The sequence below is a fragment of the Pristiophorus japonicus genome, chromosome 16 (genome assembly GCF_044704955.1).
Source record: "Pristiophorus japonicus isolate sPriJap1 chromosome 16, sPriJap1.hap1, whole genome shotgun sequence".
NCBI classification, from domain to species: Eukaryota; Metazoa; Chordata; class Chondrichthyes; family Pristiophoridae; genus Pristiophorus; species Pristiophorus japonicus.
In genome coordinates, this window is record NC_091992.1 from 115,570,572 (window position 1) to 115,593,631 (window position 23,060).

General features: G+C 42.2%; 2 protein-coding genes across 2 annotated transcripts in view; both read right to left on the bottom strand.

Annotated features, from left to right (window-relative positions):
• Positions 1–9,736, bottom strand: part of LOC139226748 (uncharacterized) — a 37,537-nt gene extending 27,801 nt beyond the window's left edge. Inside the window, exons 1-2 of the mRNA XM_070857734.1 lie at positions 9,711–9,736; positions 4,942–5,007 (exon numbers count right to left, since the gene is read on the bottom strand). The gene's annotated coding sequence lies outside the window, so the exon portion shown is untranslated. The remainder of the gene's footprint in view (positions 1–4,941; positions 5,008–9,710) is intronic.
• Positions 9,737–10,463: 727 nt separating this feature from the next.
• On the bottom strand, positions 10,464–22,260 carry LOC139226749 (uncharacterized). The gene is made up of 5 exons (XM_070857735.1): positions 22,120–22,260; positions 18,075–18,224; positions 13,630–13,706; positions 12,198–12,577; positions 10,464–10,999 (listed from the first exon to the last, which is right to left on the bottom strand). The coding sequence occupies exons 2-5, from the start codon at positions 18,131–18,133 to the stop codon at positions 10,871–10,873; spliced, it is 645 nt and encodes a 214-aa protein (XP_070713836.1). The 5' UTR covers positions 18,134–18,224; positions 22,120–22,260; the 3' UTR covers positions 10,464–10,870.
• Positions 22,261–23,060: the final 800 nt, after the last annotated feature.

Consider the following 23,060-nt stretch of genomic DNA (forward strand, 5'->3'; position numbering starts at 1 on the left):
AGCCTGCTCCGCCATTCAATAAGATCATGGCTGATCTGATCATGGACTCAGCTCCACTTCCCCGCCAGCTCCCCATAACCCCTTATCGTTTAAGAAACTGTCTATTTCTATCTTAAATTTATTTAATATCCCAGCTTCCACAGCTCTCTGAGGCAGCAAATTCCACAGATTCACAACCCTCTGAGAGAAGAAATTTCTCCTCATCTCAGTTCTAAATGGGCGGCCCCTTACTCTAAGATCATGCCCTCTAGTTCTAGTCTCCCCCACCAGTGGAAACATCCTCTCTGTATCCACCTTGTCAAGCCCCCTCATAATCTTATACGTTTCGATAAGATCACCTCTCATTCTTCTGAATTCCAATGAGTACAGGCCCAACCTACTCAACCTTTCCTCATAAGTCAACCCCCTCATCCCCGGAATCAACCTAGTGAACCTTCTCTGAACTGCCTCCAAAGCAAGCTAGCATTTCGTAAATATGGAAACCAAAACTGCACGCAGTATTCCAGGTGTGGCCTCACCAATACCCTGTACAGCTGTAACAAGGCTTCCCTGCTTTTATACTCCATCCCCTTTGCAATAAAGGCCAAGATTCCATTGGCCTTCCTGATCAATTGCTGTACCTGCATATTATCCTTCTGTGTTTCATGCACAAGTACCCCCAGGTCCCGCTGTACTGCAGCACTTTGCAATCTTTCTCCATTTAAATAATAACTTGCTCTTTGATTTTTTTCTGCCAAAGTGCATGACCTCACACTTTCCAACATTATACTCCATCTGCCAAATTTTTGCCCACTCACTTAGCCTGTCTCTGTCCTTTTGCAGCTTTTTTATGTCCTCCTCACACATTGCTTTTACTCCCATCTTTGTATCATCAGCAAACTTGGCTACGTTACACTCAGTCCCTTCTTTCAAGTCGTTAATATAGATTGTAAATAGTTGGGGTCCCAGCACTGATCCCTGCGGCACCCCGCTCGTTACTGATTGCCAACCAGAGAATGAACCATTTAGCCCGACTCTCTGTTTTCTGTTTGTTAGCCAATCTTCTATCCATGCTAATATATTACCCCCAACCCTGTGAACTTTTATCTTGTGCAGTAACCTTTTGTGTGGCACCTTATCAAATGCTTTCTGGAAGTCCAAATACACCACATCCACTGGTTCCCCTTTATCCAGCAACTTTGTCAAAAATGACTTCCCTTTCATAAATCCATGCTGACTCTGCCTGACCAAATTTTGCTTTTCCAAATGTACTGTTACAGCTTCTTTATTAATGGCCTCCAACATTTTCCCAACCACAGATGTTAGGCTAACTGGTCTATAGTTTCCTGCTTTTTATCTGCCTCCTTTTTTGAATAGGGGCGTTACATTTGCAGTTTTCCAATCTGCTGTGACCTCCCCAGAATCCAGGGAATTTTGGTAAATTACAACCAATGCATCCACAATCCCTGCCGCTACTTCTCTTAAGACCCTAGGATGCAAGCCATCAGGTCCAGGGGATTTATCTGCCTTTAGTCCCATTATCTTACTGAGTACCACCTCCTTAGTGATTGTGATTGTGTAAAGTTCCTCCCCCCTATAGCCCCTTGACTATCCACTGTTGGAATATTGTTAGTATCCTCTACCGTAAAAACTGATACAAAATACTTGTTTAGAATTTCTGCCATCTCCATATTCCCCATTACTAATTCCCTGGTCTCGTCCTCTAAGGGACCAACATTTACTTTAGTCACTCTTTTTCTTTTTATATACCTATAGAAACTCTTGCTATCTGTTTTTATATTTTGTGCTAGTTTACTTTCATAGTCAATCTTCCCTTTCTTAATCATGCGTCCAAAAGACAAGGCTGAAGCATTTGCAACCATCTTCAGCCAGAAATGCCGAGTGGATGATCCTTATCGGCCTCTTCCTGAGGTCCCCACCATCTCTGAAGCCAATCTTCAGCCAATTCGATTCAATCCACGTGATATCAGGAAACGGCCTAGCGCACTGGATACAGCAAAGGCTATGGGCCCCAACAACATCACAGCTGTCATGCTGAAGACTTGTGCTCCAGAACTAGCCACGCTTCTAGCCAAGCTGTTCCAGTACAGCTACAATAGTGGCATTTATCCGACAATGTGAAAAGCTGCCCAGTATGTCCTATCCACAAAAAACAGGACAAATCCAATCCGTCCAATTACCGCCCCATTAGTCTACTCTCAATCATCAGCAAAGTGATGGAAGATATCGTCGACAGTGCTATAAAGTGGCACTTACTCACCAATAACCTGCTCACCGACACCCAGTTTGGGTTCTGCCAGGACCACTCGGCTCATTATAACCTTGGTCCAAACATGGACAAAAGAGCTGAATTCCTGAGTTGAGGTCAGAGTGATTGCCCTTGACATCAAGGCAGCATTTGACCGAGTGTGGCATCAAGGAGCCCTAGTAAAACTATAGTCATTGGATATCGGCAGGGAAACACTCCAATGGCTAGAGTCATACCTAGCACAAATAAAGATGGTTGTGGTTGTTGGAAATCAAACAACACAGCCCCAGGACATCGCTGCAGGAGTTCCTCAGGGTAGTGTCGTAGGCCCAACCTTCTTCAGATGCTTCATCAATGGACTTCCCTCCATCATAAGGTCAGAAGTGAGGATGTTCACTGATGACTGCACAGTGTTCAGTGCCATTTGCCTCAGATAATGAAGCAGTCCATGCCTGCATGCTCCAAGACCTGGACGACATTCAGGCTTGGGCCGATAAGTAACAAGTAACATTTGTGCCACACAAGTGCCAGGGAATGACTATCCCCAACAAGCGAGAGTCTAACCTCCGACCCTTGACATTCAACAGCATTACCATCGCCACCCATCAACATCCTGCGGGTCACCATTGACCAGAAACTTAACTGTAACAGCCAGATAAATACTGTGGCAACAAGAGCAGGTCAGAGGTTGGGTATTCAGCAGCGAGTGACTTACCTCCTGACTCCCCAAAGTCTTTCCACCATCTACAAGGCACAAGTCAGGAGTGTGATGGAATACTCACTACTTGCCTGGGTGAGTGCAGCTCCAACAATACTCAAGAAGCTCAACACCATCCAGCTCGCTTGATTGGCACCCCATCCACCACCTTAAACATTCACACCCTCCACAATCAGCGCACCATGGCTACAGTGTGTACCATCTACAAGATGCACTGCAGCAACTCGCCTAGATTTTTTCGGCAGCACCTCCCAAACCCATGGCCTCTACCAGCTAGGCAGCAGGCGCATGGGAGCACCATTATCTGCAAGTTCCCCTCCAAGTTACCCACCATCCTAACTTGGAAGTATATCGCCAGTCCTTCATCGTCGCTGGGTCAAAATCCAGGAACTCCCTCCCTAACAGCGCTGTGGGAGTACCTTCACCACACGGATTGCAGCGGTTCAAGAAGGCGGCTCACCTCCACCTTCTCGAGGGCACTTAGGGATGGGCAATAAATGCTGGCCTTGCCAGCGATGCCCACATCCCAGGAACAAATAAAAACAAAGAGCAGGAACGTTACCCCCAGTGTCCTGGCCAATATATATCCCTTAATCAACATCACTAAAAACAGATTATCTGGTCATTATCACATTGCTGTTTGTGGGAGATTGCTGTGCACAAATTGGCTGCCACATTTCCCACATTACAACGATGACTACACTTCAAAAGTATTTCAGTGGCTGTAAAGCTCTTTGGAATGTCCTAAGGTCATAAAAGGCGCGATATAAATGCAATTCTTTCTTTGTGGCTTAAACATTGGAGGCTGCATATAATGACACCACTATTCCGGGTCAGAATAGAGATCATTGGATGGTTTCATTTTGTTTCCAATAGTTCCTAAAGACTCTGTTTCAATAGACTCTGCAAACTGCATTGACTTGAAACGTTAACTCTGTTTCTCTCCCCACAGATGCTGTCTGGTCTGCTGAGTATTTCCAGAATTTTCTGTTTTATCACTAGACAGCTGTAGTTTGCTGTTTGAATACCCTATTTGGAGTGATTATTTACATGCCGTTTTTGACTCTTTCTGCGCATGCACTTGATCCGGTTGCACATGCACAATACCAAACGGTGCCAGCACCGCCACGCTTTCCTCGGCTCCATGCGGAGAAGGTCAGAGGATGGGATGGGATGGGGGTGGGGGAGATTGAAGGCGGGGGGGGGGGGAGAAAGGAGATTGGAACAAGGGTGGGGGAAAAGGGATCGAAGGGGGAGAGAGAAGGAATAGAAGGGGTGGATTGAATGGGGGGAGAGGGGATCAAAGGGGGAGAGAGGAAAGGGGATTGAAGGTGGGGAGAGGAGCTCGGAGAAGGGAGAGACAAGGTTGAAGAGGAGAGAGGTCAGGATGTGCGGGGGGAGGGGGTGCGGGAAGTCAGGAACTGGGGATGGGGGAGAATGTGAGGAACTCGGTGGGGGAAGGTTAGCTCAGGGGTGGAGGTCAGGAACTTGGGGAGAGGTCAGGAACTTGTTGGGGGGAGCACAGTGAGGAGGAGGATGAAGAACGTGATCCAGGTCTAAAGTGGGGGGGGGGGGAGGGGGGGCGGTGGGGATGGGAATGAGAGGAAGAACATGATCCAGATGAGAAGATAGAGCACAGCCACCCACCCTATGTTTGGCCTGGATCACGTTCTTCCAGCCCCACCCACTTTACACCTGAACCACGTTATTCCCCATCCCCTCCCCAGACCACAGTGGTTCAAGAAGGCAGCTCACAACCACCCTCTCAAGGTCAACTACGGATGGGCATAAATAAATGAATCTTTAAAAATGAGAGCGTATTCTGTGTTAGTCCTAAAACATGCATAACATTACATTTATGTTACTTGCCAGACTCGACTATTCCAATGTTCTCCTGGCCAGCCTCCCATCTTCCACCCTCAATTAACTTGAGCTCATCCAAAATTTTATCCTAACACACAGCAAGACCCATCACCTGTGCTCATTGATCGACATTGGCTCATGGTCCACCAACAATGTTCCCGCTTGGCTGCACAGCTGTCTGGAATATAAGAATTAGAATCAGAAGGCCATTCGGCTTTTTGAGCCTGCTGCACCATTCAATAAGATCATGGCTGATCTTCGACCTCAACACTTTCTTTCACTATTCCCATATCCTTTGATTCCCTTAATATCCAAAAATCTATCGATCTCTGTCTTGAATATACTCAACGATTGAGCCTCCACAACCTTCTGAAGTAGGGAATTCCAAAGATTCACCACCCTCTGAGTGAAGATGTTTCTCCTCATCTCAGTCCGAAATGGCTGACCCCTTACTCTGAGACTGTGACCCCTGGTCCTAATCGCCCCAGCCAGACGAAACATCCTACCTGCATCTACCCTGTCAAGCCCTGTAAGAATTTTGTATGTTTCAATGAGATCACCTCTCATTCTTCTAAACTGCAGAGAATATAGGCCCAGTCTACTTAATCTCTTCTCATAAGACAATCCCCCCATCCCAGGAAACAGTCTGGTGAACTTTCGTTGCACTCCCTCTATGACAAGTATATCCTTCCTTAGGTAAGGAAACCAAAACTGTACACAATATTCCAGGTGCGGTCTCACCAGGGCCCTCTATAATTGCAGTAAGACGCCTTTACTCATACTCTTGTAATAAAGGCCAACATACCATTTGCTTTCTTAATTGCTTGCTGTACCTGCATGTTAATGATCAGTGATTTGTGTACAAGGACACCCAGGTCCCTCTGAACACCAACATTTCCCAATTTCTCACCATTTAAAAAATACTCTGCTTCTTTGGAGGTCCCATGCAGGCTGCTTATTGGCTTCTAAATGGGAGACTTTGAGCATGCACAAAATTTCGAGTGGGCCAGCGCAGCCAGTTAAAGGGACCACCAACACTTTGATCTTAAAATTCTAATCCTCATGTTAAGATTACTCCATGGCCTCACCCCATCCCATCTAAACTTGGCAGTGCAAGCGCTGTGAATGCTCTTAACCCAGGAGGATGAGTCTCATCTGTTCTCTGAAATCAGTAGTGTTCGCACCGTGAGCTCTGGCTATCACTATCAATGGACCAAGTCACACATTGCAAAGATCTTGATTACTCCAGCAGGCAGGATTAAATTACACATTCCAGACAAACTGTTAGGTGTGTTCTCCTCCAAGGGGACCCATCAGAAATCCGGTCTTGTCCTCCAAGGGGACTTGTCGTAAATCCAGTCTTGTCCTCCAAGGGAACCAATCAAAAATTTGGTGTTGAGACCGGTTCTATTTGCTGAGTAAATAAAGGTCGTGTATTTCCAACACCGGATTTCTCATTGGTCACCTTGGAAGACAAGACCTGATTTCTGATTGGTCTCCTTGGAGGACATCACACCCAGCAGTTTCTCTGGAACGTGTAGTTAGATCCTGCCTACCTAAGTAATCAAGTACTTTGCAAAGCGTAAGTCGAGCCGTTCAGACTGCCAGGCTCCAGACAGAAGAGTACAACAGCCAGGCAGGGATCACCGTCGTGGGTTAAGACCTTCTCCCACCCGCTAAACAAGTTCCTACCCTTCATCAAACACCCCCACCCCAAGAGTTCCTGACCTTCTAGTCCTGCCCAAGTTTCTCCCCACCCCCTTCCCCCTGACTCATGACCTTCCAACTGGTGGGTACTGCACATGTGCAGCTTCGGTAAACAGCATGCATGCGCAGAAGGGAATCAGGTACGCATGTGCGGTTCCAGGATCTAGTGTTCGCGCCAATAATTGCAGCGGTAAATAAACTTTGTTTCCTGAGTAGATAAGACTTTGTTTGCTGTAAGTCCCACCCACCTCCGACGCATTGCTACACTCTGAACTGAAAGATGACTGGGTCCTTCATTGAAACATCTGTGAACCTATGTGGAGGTAAGTCATCCTCGTTCGAGGGACCGCCTATGATGATGAAACTCTGAATATCATATTCACCGCCCCTATTCTCTGGGACAACAGGTGCCAGTAATGGTTCTACTGTTACCATTTACACATCCTTTATTACTTGTCCCATTAATACCCCATTTGCCTTGCCCCACATCCCTTTTGTTAATCAATGTCTCCCCCCTCCCCCCCACTGGGCTCTGTACTAGCTTATAAACGGTTAATCTCTAATCTCTTCCAATTCGGATGAAAGGTCATCGACCTGAAACTTACTGCTCTCCACAGATGTTGCCTAAACTGAGTGTTTCCAGCATTTTGTTTTTGTAACAATCATAAATACCTGTAAATAACACCTCTTTAAAGGGCCCCTTGCGCGGAAAACAGTAAAGTACGAGTAGAATACTGCCCCCTTATACCGGCCATCGCCTTTAATGGGCAATTCACGTTTACACCAGCTATAAATGTAGTTAAAAATTGGGAGAATGAATTCCTCTGCCACTTTCTGGTGAAAACACTATTTGATCACAAGAGTTCTGAGTTAATTTCTGTACACTTTCAACTTTTGGAGGCTAGAACATAAGAAATAGGAGCAGGAGTAGGCCATTTGACCCCTCGAGCCTGCTTCGCCATTTAATAAGATCATGGCTGATCTGATCATGGGCTGAGCTACACTTCCCTGTCCACTCCCCATAACCCTTTACTCCCTTGTCGCTCAAAAATCTGTATCTCCACCTTAAATATATATTCAATGACCCAGCCTCCACTGCTGTCTGGGGCAGACAATTCCAGATTTACAACCCTCCGAGATGAAATTCCTCATCCATTTTAAATGGGCGGCCCCTTATTCTAAAATGATGCCCCATAGTTCTAGATTCCCCCATTAGTGGAAACATCCTCCCTGCATCCACCTTGTCAAGTCCTCTCATTATCTTGTATGTTTCAGTATCACCTCATTCTTAACTCCAATGAGTACAGGCCCAACCTTTCTTCATAAGGCAACTCCATCTCAGGAATCAACCTCGTGACCCTTCTTGGAACAGCCTCCAATGCAAGTATATCCCTCCTTAAATAAGACCAAAACTGTACACAGTACTCTTATGTGTGGCCTCACCAATACCCTGTACAGTTGTAGCAGGACTTCTCTGCTTTCATACTCCATGCCCTTTACAATAAAGGCCACATTCCATTTGCCTTCTTGATTACTTGCTGTACTGCATACTAACTTTTTGTGTTTCATGCACAAGGGACCTCAGGTATCTTATGCACTGCAGCATTTTGTAGTTTTTCTCTATTCAAATGATTTGCTTTTATTTTTTCTGGATGATCCAGACAGCCGGCCGTGGGGGACCCTCCCCATCTCCGCTCACTCTCAGAAACAGATTATAATAACAGTTAATCCATCGCATTGTGAAGTGGAACACTGCTGACTTTGAGAGATTCGTAATAAGAATTCAAGCCAAAAGCATGGTAATTTCTTGAACTTGAAAATAAATGGTCAGGCTGAAAAAGACCATATGATAATTGTGGCTAAGAGTGCATGGGTAACCTTCTTCCAAACTTTCACCTATTCAGTTTCCGCCTGAGAATTGAACCTATTTTTGCACTTCAAAAACCTCACTTTCCATCATTATACTCCATCTGCCAAATTTTTGCCCACTCAGCATCTCTATACCCCATTGCAGTTTTGTGTCCTTCTCACAACTTGCTTTCCCACCCATCTTTGTACCAGCAAACTTGGCTACATTACACTTGGTCCCTTCATCCAAATCATTTAGATTGTAAATAGTTGAGGCCCTAGCACCAATCCCTGTGGCACCCTACCAGTTACTGTTTTCCAACCTGAAAATTACCCATTTATTCCCAACTCTCACTTTTCTGTTAGTTAGTGTTGGAGTGGATTTTTGGACATATACTTGATTGTATACGGGACCAAACATTTGTTTTATTTTCCCCTTTAATGAATTTTGTAAGGGGTAATACTGATGCATTATGCTTTATATATATATAAAAAAAGTTAGACTTCAAGGTATGCTGGCCTTGAGTTATGGAGATAGGAAAGTGAGATAATGAACACTGGCTAGTTAAGTGCTGGGTATGTTTGTTTATACCGGTGCCAAAAGCCTGCACTTGTTTATACTGCCCTGTCACAATGCAGGATGGTTTATATCAAAAGCTTAGCCTTCAATAGTAAAAGCTTTGTAGTGCTAAAGCATGTGTTGTAAAGTGACATAATTTGTAAGATAAAAGAACCTCACTGAAGATACCAATTTGAGAAGTGGTTCAGAGACAGAAGTCTCTAACACTTCTCCCAAAGCTTTGTCTCCGATTTAATAAATCTCTCTTTATATATTATACAGTCTCGGAAATATTTTTCCACAACAGTTAGCCAATCCTCGATCTATGCTAATATATTACCCCCAACCTATCTTGTGTAGTAACCTTTTATGTGGCACCTTATCAAACACCTTTTGGAAATCCAAATACAGCACATCCATTGATTCCCTTACCCACCCTGCTCGTTATATCCTCAAATAACTTCAGCAAATTTATCAAACATGATTTCCCTTTCATAATACTATGCCAACTGCTTGACTGAATTATGATTATCCAAATGTTCTGCTACTGCTTCCTTATTAACTCCAGCATTTCCCCAAGGACCGATGTTAGGAGAACTAGTCTATGGTTTCTTGCTTTCTGTCTGGGGAACTGAAGTTATCTTAAGTACTTGGTAGAAATCTTGGATGTTGAAGGACTTTGGAAGTGTGTATGCATGCACTGAAGGTGGCGGAGGGAAGGTAGTAGGAGGACAAAGATGTGAAGCTACTTTATCTAAAGTTTTCACCCATAGGTTCTTCTGTTCCATTTCTCTTTGTGCTGTGGAGTGAGTGGCTATGTATAGTGCCGAGATACCTTCAATTGTGTCCAAGAGCCTCCATCCCAACCTCTTCCAATGATAGGATTAGATTTAACACTGGAATAGAGCAGTTGGGCCAATTGGCCTGTTTTTGTGCTGTAGATTATCTGCAAATCCACGTGTTCATCATCCTCTTTATAACATTAAAATCAATGTAATTTCCATAGAAATCCATGTTCAGAGCTCAATGCAGCACTATGGTACTTTTGTTCAGCTCTGCTCAAAGAGTTTTGACCTCACCCCCACCATACCAGAAAAACATTACACAAAGTAACACCAGCCTACATTAGCACAAAAAATGTCCCCATCAATTTGGTAGGGTAAATTGCAACCACTCTTACCACTGATAGATTTAAATGGAGTGACTGACAGAACAGGCTTGCAGTGGGCCTTAAAGGGCACTGGCAGTTTGCAGGGGGGGGGCAGAAAGGTGAGGAAATTCAGGTGGTTTGTAGTAACAGATTTGAAGCAGTTGCCTTTAAGAACACATTCTCCTCTGTTTTGCTGGCTAATGTGGTGCATTATGATTTACAAATATTTTAAATGTGAATTTAGCTGCTAAAAAATGAATTGATTCAGCTGTCCAGTGATTCCATTAAAGTTACAGTAATGATCTATTGAAAATCTGTTAAAATAAACGCATCCAACAGTTTTCCCAGCACTGAATATAGAACAAACACGTAAAAAAAAATTTTTTTATTTTACAGCAAAAAAAAATCTATGTATAGCTCATCCCATTAATTTGTGGGAGGAATGCCAGGTGGACAATCCTCAATGCTAGATTTTTTAAATAGGTATGATAGCCATTCAATGTTTTATGTTCAAACATTCCAGGAATATTTCCCTGCATTGCTCCAACCAGCAAAGCCGCTATAGATTTTTAAAAATCCAACAGGAGCAGGTATTACATAAATCAGTATTTACATAATTATAGACACATGCATTTTATAAATGCATAAATCAAAACAACTCCCCATGTGTTGTACCATAGAATCAAGAGATTGTTTGGCTGCAGGTGGGAGTATTTGAGTGTCAGTCAGACTGGGACTGAGAAGTTATGAATCTGTAAATCTTTTAAGATCAACTAATTACAAGAAAGCCAAATCATCAATCAGCTCCTTCATTTCAGATGCATTTCTGCTAACAAAATCTTTTGTGTCTTGAGAAATCTTTTCCAATCCTGCTTCCTGTAGGGCTGTTAAATATTCTTCATTGCTCTGGAAATAATTAAAACAGATTTTAGTTGTATTTCTATGGTTACCACATGATGTGGTTCACATAGAAAGAATACACTTCAATTAGTTATTTTGGACCGAGAATGCACTGTAGAAGATATCAGTAAAAGAATACTGAACGAACATGAAGCTTAATTGCTATGGCAAAAGCCAATCAGCAACAGCAGGGGATGATTTTTGGACTATGGCCTTTAGCTGAACTGGATGGCAAAGCAGAACACTGTACCAAGCACAACTGTGGGAGAGGAACCTCTAGTTCCAAAATGGGTAATTGAGAATCAGTGCTCGAATGCTTGTTTAGCCAAATTATGGGATTGCATTCTAAACATGGGCTTGCAATAATAAATTCTGTTCCTTAAATAATCGCAATGATGAGTTAAAAGTTACCACTGTAAAGCACAAGAGTTAAATGAATATAAATAAGGCTAGCACTATTCACAGATCTCAATGCAATTGTTATACAGCCATATATAATCAAGGATGTAAAACTGAACGCAATACAAAATATAAATGGCCAAAAGTATTTAACTAATCACAAGCTCCTTCCTTTAAAAAAAAACTTTTCCATGGGTTATGTTGAATCTTGTTTTGAATATAATTCTCTTCCCTTCACACAATACCTGTGTATTTCAGCACACAAGAAAACTGAACCCCGTTATCACAACAGAACTAGAGGTTGGACCTCAGGTCCGGCATCCTCAGGACCTGACTAGTGCCAGAACAGAAAATTTCCTGAACCACACGAGGTCACGCCGAGCCGGTACGTGATGACAGCGCCCAGGCTTGAGTGCCTCCGCCATGCTCCAGCTGCGAAACTCAGGCCTCGCTCCCTCTCTGTATGCCGCTTTATTTTTTTTTTAAAATATAAATATAAAGTTAGCGTCTTTCTCCTCCCCCCACCCCATCCAGTTTCAGGCAGCTTGAAACAAGATGGGTCCCGGCCCCGAAGCTGGATTTGCGCAGCATTTGTGCGCATGCACAAATCTATTTAATCCAGTCGCATGGTGGGGGATCAACGACCCGGAAGCGTTCCGCACAGCGCAGCATTTAGCCGGTGTCTACAATCACTCCTCAATGGACAGCGCAGGAAACCGGGACGCCACCCACACTGGGACTGATGCTGAATCATGGATGTTTCCGGCTTAGGGTCCCGGACTGAAGAGGTACAACCTTTATTTACCTTGGGCCTGAATCCTTTACCATATTCATAGATCACAGTTCCAGGAATTTTTGCTCCTTCCTCAAAGAGTTCTTGTAAACTACTGGTAATTTTGTACAAAATTTCCTCTTCATAAGCAAATACTGAACCGTCCTTTCCAGCAAGGATGACAAGCTGAAGTCCTGGAGCTAGGCAGGGAAGACCATCAATCGTACCCAGCACCACCATATCCATTCTCTCTGGCAGGTAGAGATCTTGCCAAGATTCAAGCATATCAGGTCTTCCCCAATAAATGGTGTCATTCAGGTCTCCAATTCTAAGTGGCGTTCTCGTAGGAAGTAATACAATCTTTTCTCTGTGTTCATGCACTTTTTCGGTTACCATCTGTAGATATTTGCTACCTAGATTGAATAAGAGTTACTGAACATTTCTGAAAGCAAATGCCTAAGCAGTAAGCAGTGGAGAAATGCATGACATAGTATGGTACAGAAACATGCCATTTGGAAAGATTTCAATTTGATTGCTGTGAGCTGAGCATTGGCTATAAAGCACTTGAGATGCCCAGTGGTTGTGAAAGTGCTACATAAACACAAGTCTTTTTTTTCTTTAAGTTAGCTAATTGAAAAGAGGGTTTTAAAACTTTTAAACAACTCTTGTTTTAACGGGAGTGAATCGTGACTTATGAATAGTTATACAAGCATCTCATCCTCTCCTGCATCTATTGTGTGTTGATTGCCACCTACCCTCATTTTGAAACAAAACAGTATTGTCACTGCATGAGGAGGTCCCAGACTGCCTGAATTTGTGGAGCAACTCATTGTTAAGTTGATCAGTTTGAGTATTGACGGTCAGAGTACGTTCATGCAGTAGTTTGGTTGTTTATCTGCAGCAGTGCAAACTTTTGCAATATATTGTGCGTGTGTTTTATTTAAATAGTGCTGGAAGGTGGGCCAGTAGACAGTACCAACCATTCTACATTCACTGTGCAAGTTCAGTCATGAAGAATGGCAACTCAGGCAACATACTTTTAGGCCATTAAATTCCAAGTGCTTCTCAAGGAATAATAAATATTATTCATTCTTGGCATGTGGGTGTCTCTGGCAATGCAGAGATTTATTACCCATATGGTGGTATACACTGGGTTGCTAGGTTGTCAGTCTGGCACCGTCTGTAAAGATATTCTCTCTCAAAATAGGGTCAGAAACCCTGAATGCCCACCACTTCAGTATTGCTCTGGTATTTAGATTAGATGCTCAAGTCCTGAAGTATTTTACAACCGTCTACTAAAGAACAAGAGTACAATCACCTTTTGAAAGACAGCAATAGTAAAAAGATTAGAGTCTGTATAGAAGGCTCTTAATTATTCACCATATAACATTTGTTAAAAGGAACACAACCAAAATCAACCTGGCTTTAGTATATACAATAATCATTTATAAGTGAAGTCCTTTACCTGGCTTCAATTTGGAGAAATCATTTATCCAAGATTTATCTGGCCTTGTTGGTTGGAAGTTCTCAATACTGCGCTTTCTAAGAAAGTCAAAAATATTTTAATGTATTGTACTACATAAATTGTGAAACTGCTGCAGAAGTCACAAACACTGGAGTTTCCTTAACTATTCTATAGACAAAAGTATTTTACAACATAAAACATTGTTCAATACATTCTGAATAGCTAGCGAGAATGAGTATAACAAAAATCAATTAGTCAAAGGTAATTATACTGCATGATAATTATTTCATGGGGGGGGGAGAAAGAAGAGGGGGGCTTAGGATTAAATACAATTACATCTTTCAATTATTGCTATCATGGCCTAAATTTAACTATATTGATCCCTATTACATTAGAGGTTACCACGACAAAACGCTAAGAACTTACTTACTTCTGGACTTTATTTCATTTGCTAGGAACCAGTAGACAAAACTAGCTCAAAAATACAAACCAAACTGGGTCCAGCCTGTTTTGTTAACTATGTTTCAGATATGCACTATAGCATGCTGACATCACCCAGAATTAACCTAAAACTGTACTGTCACAATTTAAAAAGTACAGGGGTCTTTGATGACACCCAGAAACAAAGTGAGATAAGTTTTTAAATTCATTTTGTAAAATAAAATGATCTTCATTAATACTACAGAACAAGTACAAGAGATTACTATTCTTATAAAACAGGAGATAGGACAATAACCACACTCTAAATATTCACTGATCTCGCTTCTGGTCAGGCCATGGAAAGTGCAGCACAAAAACAAATAAGGCCCAGAATTTGCAGTCGGATGCTTTCCCAGGCAGATGCTTCCGACCTCAAATGTCTACACCCTTACCTGGTGGCCCAGAGACTTCTGGTCCTGGGCCTCCATGCGAAGGCCTGCATAGAGGCCCAAATATCCCAGAAGCATAAGCACTTCGTACGCATCCCTGGGATCATGTGGGCCAGCCCAACTGATCAGAGTAGGCGTTTTCCCATTCATACTTCTGGTGAGTTCTGTGCATGTAATATAAATATATCTATTTATATATATTTTACAAAGACAGAACTCACCAGAAGTATGAATGGGAATACCCCAAAAATACAAATACTGAAAGTAAATAATAAAATCTTTCAAATAAATGTAATTATTTAAAACAATGTTTTTTGAAAAATAAATTTACATCTTTTAAAAGGGTCTAAAAATGTTTACATTATTTAAAACAATGAATGTCTGTACTGTAAAAGTCTTACGCCAATAAAAGCAGTCCTAAGAATTTCAAGGGCATTTTTGCTGGGCAAATAGCCCAACTCTGCCCACGGAGGCCCTCTACTTTCATATGCATGCGATCTTGTCAAGAGGATTCTTCACATGTCTAAACCCGGAACTTGCAGGGCTACTACGGGCACGTGCACACCCACAGAGGTCGCGAATTCAGGCCCAAAGTAAACTACAGCATCAGTTCTATACTGAGCTCATCCCTTTAAAATTCAGTATTCTGATTCTTAAACAGAATTAGAATGCATTGGGCATGATCTTAATCCAAGAAGTATTGCTTACTTGGAATAAAACATGAGACAATAATTGGATAGCATTCGTCCATTGATACCAATTATATGCATTCTTAAAGTTCGGTGTATATGATTTAATGTAGTCAATAATAATCAATTAATCTCTCATCTACATTGGAAAGATAGCAAGTTATTTTAAGCGGATTTCACTTTCTGGGTTGAGATACAATAACATTTACTTTAAGTGTGATGAAATTAGCTGTGGATCCACAGTGCTTCACAACATTGTTTTATCTTGATGTGGGGTATGGAGGAGAGGGATGAAAAGGATGGTGCTTTTTGTCTTGCTCTAAAGAAACTTGCCTCAAATAAATAACCAAACTGGGAGCAGCAGATGTAAGTTCATAGAACATACTAAAAATGGTCACGAAGTTGTAAACAACACAATGGAACAGGGACACTACAAGTTAGGCAAATATACATGCTCAACACCAAGCATGAATAGAACCAAGAACAGATAATATTTTTATAGCACTGATGGGAGACAAGTTTTTATGCCTTAGAATACCTGTACCAGCAATACATTAATTACAATAAACGCTACTCGTTACAATAAATGTACATTTTCTACAGCTGCGTGCATATGTCACAGGAACAAAATAACTATAAAGTACAAAGTTGCACAAAAATGTATTTACAAGGCAACATTTAGAAAGGTAACTTCAAACTCAAAATATTTAAGACCATTACATACTCGAACCTGTAAAAACGTCAACAATTTAACATGTACAGTGGTGCAAATAAGCTCAAACAATACATATTTTGAATGAGAAAAATAGTACAAATAAATAAGTGGAGTATTTCTCATTGAAAAATCAGCATTATACACAGCTTGCAGTTACATAGCATCTTTAACACTAAGTGTACCATTAAAGGGTGGGAAGGCATTGGAGGTTACAAATATAAAGTAGCAGTGATTCCAGGAAGGGATTTAAACATGAGGATGAGGCTTTTAAACCTCGAGACAGTGAGGACCAGGAACGAAATAGGTTACTGAGGGCAAAGGTGATGAGCGCAAGACTCGGTGCAGAATTGGTTACAAGTAGAACTTTGGATGAGCTGAAGTTTAGAGGGTGGAAGATGGAAGGCTAGCCAGGTGAGCTTTGGAATCAAGTCTGGTTCGTACAAATGCATGGATAAGGGATTCAGAGGCTCGTGGGCTGAAGTAGCAGATATTACATGGGGGGGGGGGGGGGCGGCAGAAGTCAGTTTTTGAGATGGATATGATATGGAGTCAGAAATTCAGCTTGCCAAACAGGAAACGAGGCTGTGAACAGTCTGGCTAAACCCGAGACAGCAGTTGGTAGGAAAATGAACTTGGTGACAAGGACCGAAGATGATGGCTCTGGTCTTCCCACTGTTTAGTTGGAAGAATTTGCAGCTGATCCAAGACTCTATTTTGGACGAGCAGTTTGACCAGAGGTGGTGCAAGGGTAAAGAGAAAAGTGACAGATATAAAAGTTTGGCATCAATGTATATTTGGAAGCCGACATGTATGTGAATGATGTTGCCAGTAAAAAGGGGGACAAGGATGGTCCCTTGGGGACTCAAGATGAGTGCAAGGATTGGAACAGGAGCCATTGCTAGAGATGCTCTTGTTATACTTATAGGCAATTGAGGGCAGGGATATTATGGGGGTGGGGAAAGAAATGTACCAGTCACAAAGATTTTTGTAACTTTGGTTAGGGCTGTTTTGGTGATTCGGCAGAGCGGAAACCCAATTGGAGACATGGGCATAGATTTGGGAACCAAGCAGTTTAGCGATAGGGTTACAGTTGGCAACAGAGAGGGTCCAGGGAAATCACATGCACTTCTCAAAATTCAAATGTAATGTCGATACCAATGTAGGTTTAGCAGAGTGCAGCCTTACCACCAACTCAAATGCTGTCTCTACTTTGTTCTGACTTTCCCATCATCTTTTAGCATTCCTCATCTTCATAGAACATCAATAGATGGTACACAGTTTATTATACCACCACCTGCTGGACTAACATGAATATGTCAAACACTGCAGAACTTCTTTCAAATGAAATACAAGTTGAAACAGATGGAGAAGCTGGGAGGTCAGTCCATTATAAATCAGCTCAGTTGTTCTTTAGGATAAGCAAGACAAGTGCAAAATACAGAATTCTTCAAGTTCTTTGTAATGGTTTGCTGTTTAATACATTTCTGAATTATGTTAAGTAGCATTCTTCTGATTTCTCCCAAGAGGCTGTTATCTTGAGATGCATTAAACACTCAAACATCCAGTTCCATTTGTAATCAATAGCTGTCTCAAGGAAGAAGTTGTTCAAAGCCAGGGAAGAATACAGTTGACGTCAATGTCCCCAGGGATTACTTGATTACTTTCCAGTGTCATTGGACAGGTTTGAGTGGAGGGAGAGAGGATCAAAGTGCCGCAGTATTGCTTCCCAAAGTGTAAGTTAACATTCTTCCCGAATTCACACATGAAGGATGGACACCTTGGTATTTAGTAGGCATGTGAAACTGAACACATCATTGTTCCAGAAGACAAGATGGGGCAGATGATTTGGGAATGGTAGAAGAACACAATCCTGTGTTTGACCCTTGAATTATTCTCAGGTAGCCTGAGAGTCCCGCCTATGCAGCAAAGAAAGTTCAAACTATTCCAACAACCCCTGGGCTTGGAGAGAAAGAGGAACGGGCAGACAAGTGAAAAAAGAAATATTAGGGCCAGATCTCTATCCACCACATTTGCTGTACATGTGCCTGTGAGAAATGACACGTTCAGCTATAATAGGACTCAAATCATTGCTAACTTGAGGATGGCCCATTGGGCCGAATGGCTTTTTCCTATTCACAATACTCATTCATCTGAATTTTTTAAAAAACTTACCGATAGTTATCTCCAGAGGAAACAACACAAGAGCCTATTTTCACAATAGCGGTGGTCATGCTTGAAGTTGTTTCAAATGCTCTTCGCAACTGTAACTCAATGAACCAAGCAGACAAGGATAAATTGCTCTGTAGAAATATTTGCACCACCCTGCAGAATAAGTAAAATACTGAATAGTAAATTCCAACACATCAGGGGAGGCAGAGAATCATGAATTTAGAATGTGCACATGTAAAACACATCAATACAATTTTAAATAAGTACCTGTAGAACAATTTATAGTTATATAGCACCTTTAAGGTAGAAAAATGTCTCAAGGCACTTCAGGTGTAAGGAAAAGACACCAAGCCAAAGCAGAAATAAGAAAGGATGCCTAGAGCTTGGTCAAAGGAAGGTTTTAAAAAGAGATAAAAATGCCAATAAACCGACCAACATAATAATGAGGTCATTTGAATTTAAGAAAATAGTCCCATCGGTTTTTATGCATTCAGTCCAGCTTTGAACCCCACCACCCCCCACCCATCAAAAAGTTTAAAAAAAATAAACTTCTGCAAGCTTTAGCCTGAATTAATTCAAATAAATTTTCCATAATCCAATATCCCATCATAGAATAGGTTAATATAAGAACAGGAGTAGGCCATACAGCACCTCGAGCCTGCTCCGCCATTCAATTAGATCATGGCTGATCTGATCATGGACTCAGTTCCACTTCCCCGCCCGCTCCCCATAACCCCTTATCGTTTTAAGAAACTGACTTGAATAAAGACTCAGCCTTTGATTAACTGAACACACCAATTGGTGCAATTATTGTACAGGACAATATTCAGGACTGCCCTGTGATTTAAAAAAAATTGAGAAACAAACTATAAAATCACTGAATCATACAGCACAGGAGGAAATAACTATCCAATTAGTCTCACTCCTCTGCAAGATCTTGCACTACAGCCCTGCAAATGTCTCCTTTTCAAGTATTCATCCACTTCCACCACCTTTTAAGACAGTGCATTCCAGATCATAAAAAATTTCTCAACCCCCCCCCCCCCCCCAAACTGTGATTCTTGCTAATTATCTTAAATCTGTTCTTTCTGGATAAGTGCAATCACAATCTTCCCATGTTAAAATTCCACACTTGACCACACAGATTTTACACCATAGTTATTGGCAACTTTTGCAAGTGAGTAACAACATGTTAACTTCTTCCTTCCAAGAGGAAGACCTGACATACACAGGCTGGACAAATTCATCTTATTTCATCTGGCCGTGGCCAGTTATATGATGCTTGGCCAGTTATTTTGGCCAGTTATTTAAATTGGAAACATATAATCCTATTAGTTTTATGATTTAAACAGTTTGTAAAATACAAGTGTTCATAAAAACAGCCTAATTTTCTTCAAAATAGTGGGTATTCTAGACGGTTATATGATTCAAGTTCATGCTTGCAATTTCCATTAAGTAATCATGCCTCTCGCCGAATTAGTACGAGGGGCTGTCAACAGAAAGCAAGGTGTTTTCTTGCAAACACAAAATTTCCTCACTTCCCACCCCAAGTCAATACTAGAAAGAGACCCAAAAGCAGGTCTTCTGGTAAACCTCAACCAAGGCAACCACAGCACAGGAATTTTTTTTTTTTAATTTCAAAATTCTTCGGCCCAACACTGATCTGCAATCAAATTAAAAATATAGCTCTGCTATTCAGAGACAATTAAAGACTTATTTTGCTCCCCTCTCCACCAGTAATTATTCATACATGAAGTTACCACAAGACATTGTTGTAACCCATTTAATTCAAAAAGTCTTAAACACAGTATAAACTATTTTCAATAGGAATACTTTAGCTGATCATTTAAAAATAAATTGGTTTATGATGCTTGGCCAGTTATTTAAATTGGAAACATATTATAAGTGGGGTTTAACAGGCACAATGCGCATCACCTGCTATTCTCACCACAAAATGGTGGTCAATATAAAACAAGATTGAGATTAACTGAACGATACTGATTCCCCAATCGCTTCTCGTAGGCCCATTGGTGTCCTCGTGGACACACAAACCATGTTTTCTGATTAAAATAAAGACTGAACATTTTGACGCATCCGATATCCCCACACAGCACCATGATAAAAAGCACTCGCCGTTTTATTTCTATTCTTTTTCAAGACCCATGCTATCTTCATCAAATGTTTCTGAACACATCAGCATTTAGAACTATCCGAAATTTAGGCAGATTAACATGTTAACTTGCAAGCACGATATTAAACACTTTCTGCTGAGCAGGGTTCTCAAGCCCAAGCCTCGGCCCGAGATCCTGTAACTGGTGGGCAACGCAGGACAAGAGGAAGTTACCACAGGCAGTTAAAATTCAAAATTGAATTCATAAAACAGAGCCCTGAAACTTTTGACTGAGATTGTAAAGCAAAAGATCATTGGAATTGCCCAAAACAGCCGACGTGTTCTGACGGGACAGGACAGGTTAGATGCGGGAAGAATGTTCCCGATGTTGCTAAAGTCCAGAACCAGGGGACAGTCTGAGAATAAGGGGTAGGCCATTTAGGACTGAGATGAGAAACTACTTCACTCAGAGTTGTTAACCTGTGGAATTCCCTGCCGCTGAGAGTCGTTGATGCCAGTTCATTGGATTATATTCAAGAGGGAGTTACATATGGCCCTTACAGCTAAAGGGATCAAGGGGTATGGAGAGAATGCGGGAAAAGGGTACTGAGGTGAATGATCAGCCATGATCATATTGAATGGTGGTGCAGGCTCGAAGGGTCGAATGGCCGACTCCTACACATATTTTCTGTGTGTTTAATGCGGCCCATTTTTAATTGACGCCTATAGTAATGGCAAATGGTTAACGCCATTTACCCAAAATAGGCGCCAGTTCGGGATAAGCGGGACAGCATTGAATAGTGGGAACTGTGCTTCAAAAAGGGAACAAACCATAATAAATGCCCTCGTAACAGGCCATTTCACACACACGTAGAAATAAATACGAGCAGGTTTCGTTCCTCCTTCCCTGGGTAGCAAATTGATCCAGGAAGCAGCTGCGCCTCGTTTAGTCGATGTGGCGCACACGGAAGCGAGATTAAAAATAAAATGTAATCGCGGGTGAATACTTTCGCGTGTAATTTAATTCCAGTTTAGTTTCAAGGGAAAAAACTGATTAGGGGAAGTGGGGTTGGATCTGCGTCATTAAAAAATGGAGGATCTGCCTCGTTACAAATGTAGTACAAAGGAGGGCCAAACCTCTGCACTACTCTAAGCCATCGCTAGTGATCACTCTGAAGAGCGCAAGATTTCACCACGTTACCTGGTCAGAGGCGGAAATTTCTCACTCCTTAGTGGGTCTTTGACCACTTTTCCATCGTCTGAATTTTTTTTTAAAAAAAGTTACACTAAATCGATTTAGGCCAAATTTCGTGGTGGCGCGGATGCAAGTGTGGCACTAACATACTAATTTTAGACTTGTTCATTGAGAGGAACTGTATTTATTGAGCACACAAGATTCCCAAACAGCGAGAAGAAATGTCAGGAACAAAAAAAAAAGGTGCAATGATTTGAAAGTTTACTCCCTTGGATCCGAGAAACAGGCCACCTCCGATCTGTGACCTTGCAAACAGGCGCACCCCCAACACTGTGCAACGTTAGTCAGAGAGAGACATTGCACAACGTGAGTCAGACACTGGAACAAACAAGTGGCGCTGTTGGGCCGACCACACGGCGCATGTGCGGCGCGCCCTGCCCGCCACCGACGCCAGGCTTCTCGCTCTCCCCCGGGCCGCACATTCTCCCGCGGCTCCGTCGCGGCCCTTAACGTGATGAAAAAAAAAGTGTGATTTTCCAAGGGGTAAAACTGGAATCACACACGAATTTTTTTTTTTTTTTTTTAAACGGGGCAAAACCGGAATTAAATTACACGCGAAAGTATTCACCGCCGCGATTAAATTTTACTTTTTAAAAAAAAAACATCCGCGCTTCCGTGTGCGCCACAATTTAGTCGATGAAATTTTTTTTTTTTAAATCATAATTTTAAAACCACGTCATTACCTTAACGTACACTTGGAATCACTCTCCGACTTTTAAAATCTTTTGAGAAGCCTGGTTTGGCGTCCCTTTTTCTGCTCTCCCTCACTCCTGCTCCCTGCTCCCTGCTCCCTTCCCTTAGCTGCTTCGAGTTCAATATGGCGATTGCTTCAGATTTCCAACTGCGTCAAAGCGGACCGGAAAGAGGCAGGCGTTACGTCGTGACGTCGCTGTTTGTCCATTTAAGGTCATCGGCCTGGTATGATTTAAAAACAACAACTTGTATTTATATAGCGCCTGTAACGTAATGAAATGTCCCAAAGGCGTTTCAGAGGAATATTGTGCGATAAAAATTTTACACCGAGCCCCGTAAGTAGAAATTAACGCAGGTGACCGAAAACTTGGTCAAAGAGGTAGGTTTTAAGGAGCGTCTTGAAGGAGGAAAGAGAGGCGGAGAGGTTTAGGCAGGGAGTTCCAGAGCTTGCGGTCGAGGCAACAGAAGGCACGGCCACCAATGGTTGAGCGATTACAATCAATGATGCTCAGGAGGGCAGAATTGGAGGAGCGCAGATATCTCGGGTTGGCGGGGGGTAGGGGTGGATTGTGGGGCTGGAGGAGATTGCAGAGATAGGGAGGGACAAGGCCGTGGAGGGATTTAAAAATAAGGATTAGAATGTTGAAATCGAGGTGTTGCTTAACTGGAAGCCAATATAGGTCAACAAGTGCAGGGGTGATGGGTGAGCGGGACTTGGTGCGAGTTAGGACAAGGGCAGTCGAGTTTTGGATCACCTCTAGTTTACGTAGGGTAGAATGTGGGAGGCCACATAAGTCACTCTATCCCCGCCAGGGCAAGAATTCACTCATTCTAATTCATTTCATAGGAAGCGCGATGTCAAGGTTCGCACGAAGAGTGATCCTGTACCAAGTCAGGTCGATTTTAAAAAAGGAGGCAGACGAATAGCAGG

Bases quoted from the DNA above. Each gene is read 5' to 3' on its own strand.
- LOC139226749 (XM_070857735.1), bottom strand. From the start codon at position 18,133: ATGACCACCGCTATTGTGAAAATAGGCTCTTGTGTTGTTTCCTCTGGA. The intron at 12,578-13,629 runs GTAAAGGACTTC...TATTCAATCTAG, and splicing joins TTTCTCCAAATTGAAGCCAG to GTAGCAAATATCTACAGATG. The intron at 11,000-12,197 runs GTAAATAAAGGT...AATTATTTCCAG, and splicing joins GTAAAGGATTCAGGCCCAAG to AGCAATGAAGAATATTTAAC.